This window comes from Aquila chrysaetos, chromosome 15, assembly GCF_900496995.4.
Source record: "Aquila chrysaetos chrysaetos chromosome 15, bAquChr1.4, whole genome shotgun sequence".
NCBI lineage: Eukaryota > Metazoa > Chordata > Aves > Accipitriformes > Accipitridae > Aquila > Aquila chrysaetos.
In genome coordinates this window covers 6674294-6689311 of record NC_044018.1, presented here as the reverse complement: position 1 = coordinate 6689311, position 15018 = coordinate 6674294, and the positions used below count along the sequence as shown (strand labels likewise).

The window sequence follows — 15018 nt, the reverse complement described above, 5'->3', positions numbered from 1 at the left end:
TAAAAAGAGGCATGCAGTGACTGCATTTTTCTAGAATAAATGTGAAAAATAATTTTCCTTTTTTTTTTCTTTCATGAACTACATACTGACTGGCGTTGCCAGTAAGATGTGAACTGACTGAAGTGACTAAACAGGCCTGGATTTTCTCAGTGCCAGGCTTCACTGCCATATCTCAGGAGACAGCAGTGACTACATGGTTGTGAGGTCTTCCCACCCTTTTGGTGTGGTAATCTGAGGCTGTGTTGAATTTGTCCTTGATGGCCCTTGCCCCCTTTGCCAACATAACTGATTAGAGTTTGGAGTTACAGTTTTCCATGTGTTCATGTTTAGGGCTTTTTGAAAATCAGAAGCAGGTAAATTGGTGGCATTTTGCTTGGAGGAGTTATCAGGGGAATTATCATGTATTATCAGAACTTTGACTCAAGTTACCATTCAGTTCTTCTCTTTAGACCATGAATTTTACATTTAACTTCAAAAAGGGTAGTCTCCGACAAGGTATTTGGGCACACATTGCCAAGGTAGGAGTCATGGGACCAAACTTCTTCGGGCTAAGGATGCCCTGAACCTTGGTGTCTCCTCTCCTATGTAAGTGGCCTACTCACCTGGCTATCCCAATGGGGAAGGGGAATCCACATACCTAAAGTATGAAGGAAATTTGGAGCTCTGATTGCCAATTTCAAAAGAAAGCCTGGCTGCATCCAGGGGACAAGTGCCTGAGAAAGTGGCTGATAACTACTCTGCTGTCTTTGGCGATACCTTCTGAGCAGCCTATGTGCCTACGCTTAGGATGCCAGCTCTTGTGTAGTCCACCCTGGGCACCTCTCTCTCACCCATTCTGTGTAGGAACCTTTTGCACAGTCAGTCTACATTCTTGCCATGACATTGCTGCCATGTGGACTATGGGCAATACACAGATCCCCAAAACACCAACTCAGCCAGATCTTAAGTATTTCAGTCCCAGAGCACTGGTCTCTTCTCGAGTACCCATCAACACTGAAGCTGCCTAATCTGGATACGTTTGGCACCAGGAGTCTGCAGAAAGCTTAGTGCAGATGACCTGAGGGTACATTTTGATAAGCAAGTAGCAGAGCCACTGCAGAGCAGGGAGATGGGAAAACTAGGTGTGGAAGTAGGTCCAGCTCCTAACTCCAAACGTAGAGGAAAAAAACAGCGAAACGTGTTCTCAATGCTAAGATATTGCCTATGCTTTACAGGTACCTATGGGTGCTCTTTCACAAACAGCAATCGTTTTCACACACTGATATACAAGGCCACAAAAACAATAGCAGTCTCTCAGCTATACATCACTCCAAACGTAAACGACATCGATGTTATATGCAACAGTCCTGAAATGCAGACAAACAGTCCTCTGCTGTCCTGCTGTATTGACAGACACTTACCATCACTTACTGGTGACTGGAAAGTAAATGGAGCAATCAGTATTACAGGTATGATTAACAAAAGATTGTCTTTCACCTGCTAGGTTTGTTTGTTCTTCAAAGATCTCCTCCTAATTGGCTACCCCAAAGGCCAAATCCTAGGATGAATACCGGGTGTGCTCCAAAGGTGTGTGTGTGTGGGAAGGACGAAGGATGGATGGACAGCGTGGTACAGACTCCATATATGTTGTGCAGGTGCCAATGGGATTCTGGGCATCTCCATGCACTGTGCATACATTGATGCTTAAAACTGTGCCATCCTGGATGGAAACAGCTGCCTGGACCAGCATCATACCAGCTTTTTCCAAAAAGCTTATTTCTGCATTGTCTAGTTTTGAAAGCAAGGATGAGTGCATCAGTCTCTACTACTAGCTCCAGAATCACCCTTGGGGTATGAAAAGCTTTTGTGTACCAGATACTGAGATTTGGCAACCAAGAGAAGCAGGTGCTACACTTTGAAACAGCTGCAGCATAGCTAAATACTGAGTGCGCAGTTTCCCTCTCCACCCCTACTTGTGATACAACACATGCCAGTTGAGTCAGTGGCATCCCACAACGCTTTACTTCTTGTAAAATGAATAGAAAGAGTTAATAAACCACCAAGTAAATGTGTTACAAAATAACATCAACAGAAATGCTCATAAATGTCTATCAACCACAGTCATAAACAGTCTATTGCCCTCTTAATATTTTATGGGTATGGATTAACTGTTTATTGTTAACCATTTGCTATAAATGAAATTTAGCAGAAAGCAGGACAGCAAAATGAGAGGAAAACCTTCAAAGCTTATGTGCACAGTCATTTCCACAGAGGACTGCTATGGGTGTGCAGCAGTGCTTGCAGAGAGAGGGGTGATCCCAGCCTGCTGTAATGAGCTATTCTGCCCTTGATTCCCTGTGGCCAGGCTTTCCCCCAGGAACTCTGCTCTCACACCAGATGCACATTCAGCTGCAGCGTGGGACAGCTTTAGTGGGGTTTTCCTTTTATGGCTAAACCAACACTCTTCAGATTTAAAGTTGAATGACTGTCAGTATCTCCAAATGTTTATTTCAAAATAAGATGACATTAAAATCTGCAGCATTTACTCCTGTTTTACTTACCTTACTTATCCTAAATATCGTAGATAATGGGGTTAGGCTGAACCAGAATACTCTTCATTTTGGCTTTTCCTGAGGTATCCAAGCAATGTTGTTGCTCTCAGACTGGTTTTGGCAGTAGGTGCCCAGCACTGTGCTGATAGCCATCTTCACGCCTTTGGAAAACCACTGTGAGTATTGCCAGAGTAAAGAGTGTGAATGAACTTCAGCAATGATGAGTTAAAAGTGCCGTGCTGTCAAAGGTTACATACAAACCCACAAGGTTTTCCTTAGCTAGAGTGATTGTTTGTGATTTCCAGAGCCCATGTATTTTTGCACATCTGTAGCCCTTCAAAGACTGTTTATTTCTTTCTAGGAGTCTCCAGTTTCACTGAAAACTGCACTGAATACAAGCTCAACATCAATGAGTCGGTATGCCCACCTGAGAAGTCAGGGACAGTGACAACATATACATGTGAGCTGCGGACGGGACATGGTGCCAGGCACAGTCAAAACATCAGAGTAATGTACCTCCAGGCAGGTAAGAGTCAGGTAGCATGTATGTAACAGACCATTAGCTCTTTAACGCTAAGTGGCCTCTGTGGCACATGTCATTTGCAAGCAAATGATTATAACAAGTGACTCGCAATAATATGAAATTTATCTTGTGTTGTCTCAGCCCACGTAACAATATCTTCAAGTATAAACTCATCCATTTCCGAGGGATATCCATTCAATCTAACGTGTGAAAGTGATGTGAGCAATTACGACAGTATCAGTTGGAAAATCCAGTCTGGAACTAGCACAAAAATAGTGGACTGTGATACGTGCATCAACAATAGCAAATTTCCAGCCAAGTCTGTGCTCACAGTGCGGACTGCCACACAGGACTGGAACGGTGAGTGAACCTGGTTTGTATTAGCTACAAAGGCAATGAATCTCCATACCAGATAATTTACAGCCTCCCTAGCCCAGCAAATCACTGTGAAGCCTGACCATAGTAAATAAAAAAAAAAGAGTTAAAATCATAACTGCTGGAGGACAGCAAGACATGATGCTGCCAACAACACTGTACTTGTTCAGTATTAGGGCTCATGACCATGCAAAAGCTGAGGAGCACTTCTGTTGACAGAGACATGGGGGTTTGTGTCACTTCTTTCAGGCACCTACATCTGCACCTTCTCCCAGAAGTACTTGGAGAGTTCTGCCAATATGACAATCGAGGTTATTCCCTTGCCTCTGAAGCAGAACATCCTGATAGACCCCATTGCAGCATCGATACCGTGCAACGTACAACAAGCCCTTGAGTGCTGCATAAGTGCTAACACCATGGAAGATTACACTGTTACATTTGTGGTTCAAGAAAATGAATTTCAAGCTGGTAAGAAACAACAAACTCGCAGAATCACTAGTTGCGCTATGCGTCACAACCCAGTCCCTGGGGGGTTTGTTTTCAGTTAGGTCTGTGTAACCAATTCATACTTACTGCTATTACGACAACGCACAAGTATTCCCGAGAGTGTAAAAAAAAGGGTAATGGACTTTTTTTAGGATGGTTGCTATGCCTGGGCAGCATGGCTGAGATTAATAGAAGAGCAACTGAAGTCACTGCTGTAGTGATAAATACATAATAGGTAAATTCAATGTTTGGTTTGCCTTGCCAGGCAGTGAGAAGTGAGCATCCTCATCACTGTTCAGATTAGAAATTGCTGATCTCCATTTATTTGCTTTTATCTTCCACTCTGCCACTTTTTTGAACTGAGTATCAAGGAAACATTACTGAAGAAGATGATCCACTAATTCATGAAAAATGTATAATAACACATTAAGAATGCAATTCAAAGAGCTATTCTGTTTTCTTCAAGGATACAGGTAACATATCTTTAACAGCACAAAAGCCTAGGCTTCCATGACTTTAAATTTAGGGCAGTTCTGCAGCTTCCCTGGCATGTTTTTATATACTAGAAGTTTTCGAGTGGGTTACGAAAGAGTTAATTTGAAAAAAGCAAAGAAGAGCCACCTAAACTAACTCAGAAAACACGCAGGAGTTCAAAACCAACAGCCTGAAGTGTAAAGCAGGTGGAGACTGAGGGGTCCTTCAGTTGCTAAGAAAAATGCCAAGATCTTGTTGGAAGAGATTGCAGTCAGGGATCCTCATGCACGCTCATACTGAAAAGCAATGGGAGCGTGGTACAGATCCTGAGTTCAAAAGAACCATAGAAGAACAGCAAAAAAGTATCCTAGCCTAAATGAAATGCCTGTGGTAGAAGCAGAAGCAGGAAGAGTATTCTCCAAAATGGTTTCTAAAGCAAATTTTGGTTCCTGCACGGTAAAAGAGGGTTTGGGCAGGATTTGCTCATACACCAGTAATTGAAAAGGTACTGATCACGCAGCAGCTGCCAGGAGATTTATGAAGTGGGGAGTAAGAGACAGAGATCAGCATACAGAAAGGAAGTTTTTTCCACAAAAGGAATTTTTTTTCTCTAGTACCCACAGAAAAGAAAGTTTTGCAGAAGCTTTCTGCTCTCTGCTAGCTGATTGACCCCAAATCTGTGTTAACCTATCTTAATCCTTCCATACAGGAAAAAAGAGAAAAACAGATTTGTTTTGCTACGTGTACAATTACACAGAAACAGAATGCAGCAAAGAGAAAAAGCTCATAGCATACTGCAAGTTTATTAACCGCATTAGACAGAAAGTCAACAGTGAAAATATGAGTCTGCACCTGATACCTGGTAAGAAAAAAGTTACTATTTAAAGCTGTGAAACAGGAAATCCCAGTATCTTTGTTAAATCAGATGCCCCAAATTTATTGCTGGTGACACCTAACCGGAGCAGTTTTTGTTAGCCAAGAATTTTTGTCTCCTTTTTTGATCGGAAATTTTGAAATACAGAGGAAAATACCAATTTTACTGTAATTTTAAAAAATAAATAGACAAGATATTTTGTCTTCACTGTATTTGCCGGTGGCCCCAGTATGTTCCCAAGCAGTTATAGTTCAGTCATCTTCTGTCCCTACTTCCTTCTGGTGCAGCCTGCAGCACCAAGAGCTTCATCTTCTGTGTTGAAATGTGGGCATGCAGCTCCCAGCTTGCACCAACAATTTAGCAAGGGTAAAAGATTGTGGTCCCTCAGGAAGAAGTCATCTAGCTGAGGAGGTCAGCCTGTGGGAGAACATATCCACTTTAAACACAAGAATGGCAACCTCCATGAGGTGTTGCAGAAACCTGGGCAGACCCACCTTCCAGTCAGCTCTGCAGGAAATGCTGGGTAATAAGAATTCAACATTGCTAAATCCAGTTTTGATGTTTAGTTCTGACCAGAGTTTGGATATTTCAGCTCCTTATTCTAAATCGGAAAGAAAGAAAAGTTGGACATCCCCATAATGCAGAAATTTTGTTTTTTCCACGGTAGTGTTGCCTACTGTTGAATCACTGTATCTGGCCAGATTTCACACTCTTAGGCAATAAATATGCAGCCATTTTATTTACTTTAATCAGCAGATACTTACTGATATGACTAACACAATGAAAGCCAATTAGCAAGACTGACTGTTCATTGAAAAGGTGTTGAGGCCTTACTATCAAGGTCTTAATGAATTTCCTATTAGTGCTACAGCAGCACTGAGTCCCTTAGCAGAATAAACTTTGTGTGAATTGCTGTTCACATAGTGGTCAATATAATCCCACTCCCCCCCAACCCTGTAATCTAACAGACAAATCCTGAAACTTTGGGTATTGGTTTGTTGATTTGATTCAGTACTCAAAACCAAGGGGCTTCATTCAATTTCTTTTTTATTTTCATGATTCCAAAAAATTGGGAGTGCAAGACATACACATCCTGAAAGGTCATAATTAATGAAGACAGCAAGCTGAAATCCTAACTAATTTAAAGACCTCTAAACTTCAGGAGGTCACAGGTTTGATGGGGGTAAATTATATCTCCCTGTTTCTTAGCTTTCTGCCTCTGTGTCTTTCTCAATACAGATAAGGAAGTTTCCTGCTCAGACAGCCTTGGCATTGGAATAGAAGGGGCCACGTTAATAAAGCCATGCTGTACGTTAAAAAATTCAGATTATTTATGCACCCGAGGCAATAAAATTTACAAGTGCTCCAACAAGGCATGGGAGGTTGAAAGGAATGACTGCCTGTCTGTACCAATAAGCAACCTGCTGACTAGTGCCGAGGTAACATTTATCAGTTTTCTAGAGGTTGGGGTGGGGGTGAGTAGGAGACAGCAAAAATTTTTGTTGGGAGTTTTTTTGCTTAACATAATCTAAAATATATGAAGCATTAAAAAATCAAATATTTAATTAAAACTATCTTTTAAAAGGTATAAAGAATGATTGGGTATACCTACACAAGTCAGTGAAAGAGGCTAGGTCCCCTTCTCTGGCCCAGAGGGCACGTGGCACTGCATGGTTAATACCCATACACACGAACGCACTCTCCCCCAGACAAGGTGACCTTTTTCATAGTGTCCAGCGGGAGCAGTCGCTGGCCTGGAGTGTTCCCTGAACCATGCTCAGGCGTTGCCTCAGTGAACGCTAGTTGACACAAGCCCAAAGCATGCTACAGAGTACACTAACAACGATGCAATAGGAACAACTCTGTGTGACTGCCCAACCTCGGACCCAGGCCCTGTTTAGCATGCCCCATCAGCTGCCATGCTTCACAGAGAGGTGCTGGGCCTTGGTTTTCAGCCTAGGTATCCTATCATAGCGCTCTTCACTTCTACAAACCATCCAGAGTCATCCTTCTCTCAGTGAGGTTAGGTGAGAACAATTATCTTTCTTTCATCAAATGCTTACGATGTTTATTTTAGTAAATTAGGCACAGCAAGGTCCCAGGCAGAGGTACAGCTACTCCATTATGTATTTTCTTAACTTGCTAGATTGCTCACTCATACGGTTTGGGCCCAGGCCAACTATTTTCTCCCCCAAAATTTCCAGGAGCAGTCCACGAGTTAGCATAGACAAAAGACTACTCTCAATAGGCAGTTAGGGTACCCTGTTCTGGAGGGTCGGAGGATTGAACACTACCAGCATGTCTAGAATGACCCTGGATCTGTTTATTTTACTAGTATAGGGGTAGTCATTATGAAGGAGGATCAAGCTCCAGGCAAGTTGCACACATGTGATGTACTGTTATCTTCTGTTCCAGTCCTTGGTCAACAGTCCTGACGCAGAAGCAAACCTATCTAAATACCTTGCAGAGCTTAAGGAAAAGACAGAAAATGAGACAAACATAATAAACACTTCTCCTGCAAACCTAGGTGCAATTGTTACCATCCTGCAGATGGTGTCCTCCATCCCAGCATATGCAGAGAAGCTCACTATTCAAGTAAGGTTTTATTTTAAGTCTTACCTATACTTATCAATCCCTTTGGCCCCTTTTGTCACAGGGGATGACATTCTCCCTGAAGCAGTTTCACAGCTAGTTAGGGTCAGGAACAGGAAAGTATTGAGGGAATGAGATGAAATGACAGCAAAGATGAAACGACAGCAAAGATACAGAAGAGTTTATGAAAAGTCAAAATGATGAAGACAAGGAGTCTATGCACGAAAAAGAGGCTGCTGTATGCTTAGCAACTAGAAATGTTCTAGGGACCCCCAAATGTCTCTAGCATTCTAATACAGAGGAAAAGGACAACGAATGATGGATGAAAAATTGGACATGAGCCTGCAATGTGCACTTGCAGCTCAGAAAGCCAATAGTATCCTGGGCTGCAGAACAAGAAGGGTGGCCAGCAGGTCGAGGGAGGTGATTCTCCCCCTCTACTCCGCTCTCGTGACACCCCACCTGGAGTACTGCATTCAGCTCTGGGGTCCTCAGCACAAGAAAGACACAGACCTGTTGGAGCAGGTCCAGAGGAGGGTCACGAAAATGGTCAGAGGGCTGGAACACCTCTCCTGTGAGGAAAGGTTGGGAGAGTTGGGGTTGTTCAGCCGAGAGAAGAGAAGGCTCCAGAGAGATCTTATTGCAGCCTTTCAATACCTAAAGGGGGCTTACAGGAAAGTCAGAGAAAGACTTTTTATTAGACCCTGTAGTGACAGAATGGGGGCAAGGGATTTAAACTGAAAGAGGGTAGATTTACATTGGACATAAGGAAAAAAATTTTAACGATGAGGATGGTGAGACACTGGAACAGGTTGCCCAGAGAAGTTGTGGATGCCCCATCATTGGAAGAGTTCAAGGTCAGGTTGGATGTCCCTGCCCATGACAGGGCAGTTGGACTAGATGATCTTTAAATGTCAAAACCATTCTGTGAGTCTATGATTCTATGAGTAGAAGCAGGAATAGAAAAAATGGTTGAAATAAGGATAGGGAGAGTAAATTCCAGGGTCCATGATCAAGCAAGGACAATCAATTAGAACTTACAACAAATGAATAACAAAACAAATCTTAGAAATACTTGGAAACCTTGATTGTGAGGTATAGAGGAAAAGCAGTGCTCTTCTGAGCAGAAAAGTGCAAAGAGACTTGTTGTTTTGTAGCTGGAGAACCCTACATGAGAGAGAGCGAGAAATCAAAGATAGCACAAAGGCTGAGAAAGAAGGGAAAGAAGGCTGGAGAAGAAAAAATACTAAGTAATATGTAAAAAAAAAGCCACATAGCTCCACTTTTGGAAACCTTAACTTGTAAATAGAGCATGCAGAGGGTTAACAACTGAAGGTTTCATATGGATTGAGAAAAATAAGAAAATACTGGGCTTTTTCAAAAGGCAATTCTAGGACCACGCAGAAATTACCATCAGAAACAACAACGATTTGTATGGGATTTCAGTAACAGCATTATTCTGTTGTTCCAGAATTTCCTCTCCACAGTGGACTTTATTGTTGCTGATTCCACAACTGAAGTTTGGGAAGACCTGAATAAAGAGGAGATACTCAAAAGTTCTTTGTTACTGCAGTCGGTAGAAAATTTTTCCCTGCATCTCCAACCAGTTAATAATACTATTCCTCCTGTCTCTGCAAACTCCCTTCAGCTACAAGGTATAGTTGTCACAGAAAACAACAACCTTGATTATAACAAGAGCTTCCACAGTACAGAAAACCTCACAGCTAGTGTGCTCATTGGTGAAAATGAAATTCAGACTCTACCCCAAAGTTCAACCATTGTCAGTGTGATGTACTCAAAACTTGGACATATTCTGCCCCAGAATGGGACCAAGTATGTGAACGGCTTACTGATAACAACAACTGTGAGCAGCAACAGAAGTCAGAAGTTCAATATTAATATGACATTTGCAAAGAAAAACTCATCTCTAAAGATGCCCCAATGTGTCTTTTGGAACTTCACACTGAACAAACATAGGGCAGGCTGGGATACTCATGGTTGCACACCCACAGAGGCAGAAGATTATGTCATTTGCTCCTGCAGTCACTTGACATCATTCTCCATTCTGATGTCACCTGATAAATCCTCCCAGGTAATCTTTGAAGATTATATTACCTACATTGGCTTGGCCATTTCAATCTTGAGTTTGGTGGCCTGCATTATAATTGAATCCCTAGTCTGGAAAAACGTGACAAACAACACAACCTCCTATATGCGCCACATCTGTATACTCAACATAGCTACATCACTCTTGATTGCTGACATTTGGTTCATTGTCACTGCCTCCATCAATGACCAAAACCAACAGATGAGCAGAGGTATCTGTTTTGTGGCCACCTTTTTCATCCATTTATTCTACCTGTGTGTCTTTTTCTGGATGCTCAGCCTGGGCCTCATTCTTTTCTACAGACTGGTCTTCATCTTACATAACACAAGCAAGACCGCTCAGAAAGCAGTGGCATTCTGCCTGGGGTATGGGTGCCCCTTTGTCATTGCGGTCATCACACCATCACTGTCACACTGCCAAGGAACAGTTACACCAGAAAGGATGTGTGTTGGCTCAACTGGAAGGACAGCAAAGCTCTCTTGGCCTTCGTCATACCTGCCCTGATCATTGTGGCCATGAATTTGTTCATCACTGCAGTTGTTATAATAAAAATACTGAGGCCAACTATTGGGGATAGGTCAAACAGGCAGGAGAGGAACTCTTTGTTTCAAATTGGCAAAAGTGTGGCCATCCTGACACCACTGTTAGGCCTCACCTGGGGATTTGGCCTTGCCACCGTCATCAAAAACAGCCATCGAGCTTTCCACATCCTCTTTGCTCTGCTCAATGCTTTGCAGGTAAGTTACACATATATATGGTTTTGTTTCCTCGATGACCATTTCACATGTAGGGACGTTCTTGCAATGCTGTGCTTTGAGGGGAACAAAAACAGCTTGGGAAAGCTCAAGTTGCCTTACACATCCTTATTGCCAAAGGGCTCTTTGGGAAACCCATTCCAGGAATTCAGCAGTATTTCGTATTCTCAGCTGCCTTAACAGATGTGCCTTATAGATAAAGCTGACATAAAGATAAGTTCCAACTTTGCCAATAGCTTTGGGAAGAACTTCATTCCTGAAGATCAGGAAAATAGCCCTATTCTGTTCAGGTGGGCAGGCTTCAGCATGTCTGGTCTCATTTACAGTGCATCTAGAAGCATCATATTATGCTCTTGTGGGTTCAAATAATGAGGGAGTATAAACAACATGAAAGTCACCAAGAACAGCTGAGTAGTACTAATAATAAAGAGACGAATTGACCAAAATACAAATGATTGAGAGTTTTCAGTCAGTATGATTTTTACAACATATTTAGGTGGCCAGTAGGATCCCAATACAATGGTATTTCTTAAGGACACAATAGTTATGTCTGCTCTGTCTCTTAAGAATGGCATCAAAATTCTACGCTTCAGACCAAACTCACTTGCCTTTTATATTGTGAACCTGCTAGCTTATCTGGGGAGCATAGGCAGGGCATGTCTTCCATACACAAAGGTTCCCTCCTTCCAAATATGTTTAGTGCTGGCCAACTATTTGTGTCACTTTTATAGACCAGATATACACACAGTCTAAATAGGCCGGGTCTGGAGATCTCCTACCACATCAGCAGCCCATTATGTGAGACACTGTCAGAAAAATGCCCTCTATCAAAGAGTTCCAATAGTCAGCACGGACAGTGTTTGAGATAACTATGAGGTACTGCAATTAAAAGGTTGTTGTCATCAAACTGCATGTAATTATCTGTCTCCTAGGGATTATTCATTTTGGTGTTTGGGACACTCTGGGACAAGAAGGTAAGAATTCAAACTATTTCTTGTATTATGTGAAAATACTGTTGGAATTTGAACATAGTTCCTGTATTTACTGATTGATTTATTTTTTTTTTAAACAAATAGATACAAGAAGCCCTGCTGAAGAGGAATTCAATGTCCAAATGGAGTTCACAGCAAACAAAGGTTAGAACCTCAGCCTAAGAATGTATTTCAGTTACTGCTGAATAATCTAACATTCTCCAAGTGTTTTTTAAGTCAAATGCACTTTATATTCTGAATTATTTCTTAGAACTAGTTAGAGAAAGAGAAGACACTAACAACATAAATATGACTATATACCCTTTTTTCAAAGTTCATCATTTCACCTATAATTGGTAAAAAATGAGAAGGAGGTTGGTGGACATTTACTCTAAATTCCCCAAGAAATAAACCACAAAATATATCTGAAACTTTAAGTTAGAAAACAGAAAATTTCACTGGCACTATTATTTATTCGCAACCTAAAAGAAATGCAAAGGGAACTTCTTGAGGAAGATGCTCTTCAGCTATGAGCAGGAAAAGATGGAGATATTGCAACTTGAACTCATGAGACAACAAGACAGGTTAGCCTCCACTTTATGTTGGGAACAGAAAATGGAAGGAAGTATGAATCTGTTGTCAAAATCATGTCTATATGTTGCAAAGACTCAGATTTTAATGAGCAAAAGAAAGAACATAAATGAATGTGTTTCTGGAACCAAGTGGCCTGGACACATTCCTAGAAGAGGAAAGGCTTGGGTCCCATACCCAGAAAATTTCTGCATTTAACTCAAAACATTCAGTGCCTAAAAAAAAAGAACTAATGTTGCAAACAGGGACTGGATCCTTAGGGAAGATCCTGGAAGGCTTCTCTTCCATCTGCAGTGACTTTGACCCAGTGACTCTTGCACCAAGGATGGAGACTCTACAATCTCTCTGTATAGCCTTTTCCTGTGTTTGACCACCCTCATAGTGAAAAAGTTTCTTCTATAAGTGTAATTTCCTGTATTTCTATTTGTTCCCAATGCCTCTTGTCCTTTCACTGGGCACAAACAAGAAAAGTCTGGCTCTGTCTTCATTTCCACCACCTCTTGTCCTTTTACTGGGAACCAAGGCAAAAAGTCTGGCTCTGTCTTTACTCCTTTCCAGTCAGATGGCCCCCGGCATGTCCTGGTGCACGGGGTTGTTCCTCCCCAGGGACAGGAGGACTTTGCATTTCCCTTTGTTCAATTTCGTGAGATTCCTGCCATCCCATTTCTCCAGCCTGTTGAGGTCCCTCTGGATGACAGCAGACTCATCTGATCTATCAGCCACTCCTTCCCGTTCTGTATCACTTGCAGACTTGGTGAGGGTGCATTTTTCCCATTATCTATATCATTAATGAAGATGTTAAACCAGTATTCGACCAGGTACTGACCTCTGTGCATGTCCTCTCCAGCAACGCGCTTAAGGCCCGGGAGGAGGCAGCCTGTGATTAGCCAGGCAGAGCAGTGCTATAAGTTTTAAGTGCTCCAACCGTCTGCCACATTCAGATCTTTTGTCAGGACAAGACAGGAAAGATGCAGCTTCTGCCTCATGTTTCTTCATTTAGGATCACCAGAATCATCCACCTGGATTTTTTTAACTGTTACACCAGGTATTCCAGCGTTTTCTGCAGGAGGATTAGTTCTGGGAACATCAAGGTCTGGGAACATTTCCTAGTGCATTTTTAAAGCGCCATTCCATCTTTCTGGCTTGAAAATGACATCTGCTGGATGTGGTGCTATTCTGACTGTGGGAAAAACTCCTTTTTTTCCCAGGAAACTGGAAGGAAGGCAGGAATAACTGATACAACTATCATTAAGCATGTCAGTTTCTTCATTCCCTCCTGCACTGCCACATCCAGCAGAATAAAGTAGAGAGAACAAGTTGTTAAGTCTTGGACCCCAATTCTGAATTCCTTTTCAGACAAAATCTCCTGGACCAGACATTTCCAACACTAGCTGGCACTGTGGAAGCTGCCCCAGGCAGTGGGAATTGGCATATTTCCTTGGCAGTTCTGCCGGCAAAGAATAAATAAAGCAAGATCGAAGTCTTTGATCAAACTTTTTAGATGTGATTCGTTTACCTTCTTCCTCTACCGCCTTATAAGTGACAATGCACAAAACTGCCTAATTTCCCCCACCATGGTACAATCTAATAAACAGAGAGGGACTGAACAGAAAAAGATGTGTTTTCCATACTTTTTTTTTAACACATCTTTTGGAGGAATCTTATTAAATTCTCAAACCACTCCAGAACCGAAAAAGAAACTTCATTTTAGCAGCAAAACGTTTCTTCCTTCCATCTGGACTGTAGAGTGTTGTGTTGTGTTCCAATGCCCTCTAGTGTGTCAAGTTAAATTTGCCGCTGATTATCTCAGGCTATTGGCCTTCAATGACCATCCCCAAGCATATAAATCTTAGCTACCTCAATGGATATACTCCCATAGATAGGGGACCAGAACTCTGTACTGTCTCATATGACAGACTCTGGAGCCTAAGCCATTTTCCCTGGCCAAAAGTTAGAGACAGGCTGTTTGTGTCCTGTAGTTTCTTTTAAGGTTGATCTCCTTCATCACCATCATAAACATGCAAATGTGTGAACTTGATGCCTCACAAACATCTAGCTTGTCCTTCTGTGGATTGCCTGCTTGTACTACTGAACAACATCTTATTGTAGCCTTTTTTCTCCCCCTCAATGTGGCTACAAAGAAAGTTCTAGGCTTGTGATAAAAACCAATTTTCTGTCTTACAGTCAAGCTCCCTGATCCTGGTGACACCAATGTTTGCCATGAGCTATCCATTTTCAAGAACCTTTAACAACTTATGTGGGAAAACAGGTATGTGACAAGAGATCTCTCCTACTGAAGTACAAACAAGGTTTTGCCTGCATTCTCACTCTCAGGGTCTGTCTATCCTGATATCTATCAATCTATTTGTCTATCCATACAGCCATAGATGGTATTTAATCTTCTAACACAAAGGAACTGTACGTAATAAGTTATTGGAATCACTAGCATAATTGCTCATAATTGTAGCATAATGCTAGGAGTGTAATTGTCTAACACTAAAACAAGTATTGGATGGTGGCATGTCTCACCAATTCTAACACTCACTAACTGAGCTTTGTTTTAAGCTTGATAATATCATGACACACTGCTTCTCAGTTCATTTACTGTTCAGGTACTCTTCACCACCTTGGGGCTGTATCTCTTCAAAGGTTCTCTGGCTTGTCATTTTATAGATGTCACCATTTTGGTTGTGACTTTATTTTGCAAGAAGTATTGCTGAAAATATGAGTAATTTCATT

At 41.8% G+C, this 15018-nt stretch overlaps 1 protein-coding gene across 1 annotated transcript in view; it reads left to right on the top strand.

Annotated features, from left to right (window-relative positions):
• ADGRF5 (adhesion G protein-coupled receptor F5) overlaps positions 1 to 15018 on the top strand; it is a 28331-nt gene that overhangs the window by 11249 nt on the left and 2064 nt on the right. The window contains 12 exon segments of the mRNA XM_030037733.2: positions 1215 to 1448; positions 2893 to 3057; positions 3196 to 3414; positions 3679 to 3897; positions 5099 to 5251; positions 6503 to 6702; positions 7679 to 7858; positions 9327 to 10358; positions 10361 to 10699; positions 11650 to 11691; positions 11794 to 11853; positions 14464 to 14548. Of these exon segments, the coding sequence (XP_029893593.1) occupies positions 1215 to 1448; positions 2893 to 3057; positions 3196 to 3414; positions 3679 to 3897; positions 5099 to 5251; positions 6503 to 6702; positions 7679 to 7858; positions 9327 to 10358; positions 10361 to 10699; positions 11650 to 11691; positions 11794 to 11853; positions 14464 to 14548 (2928 nt within the window).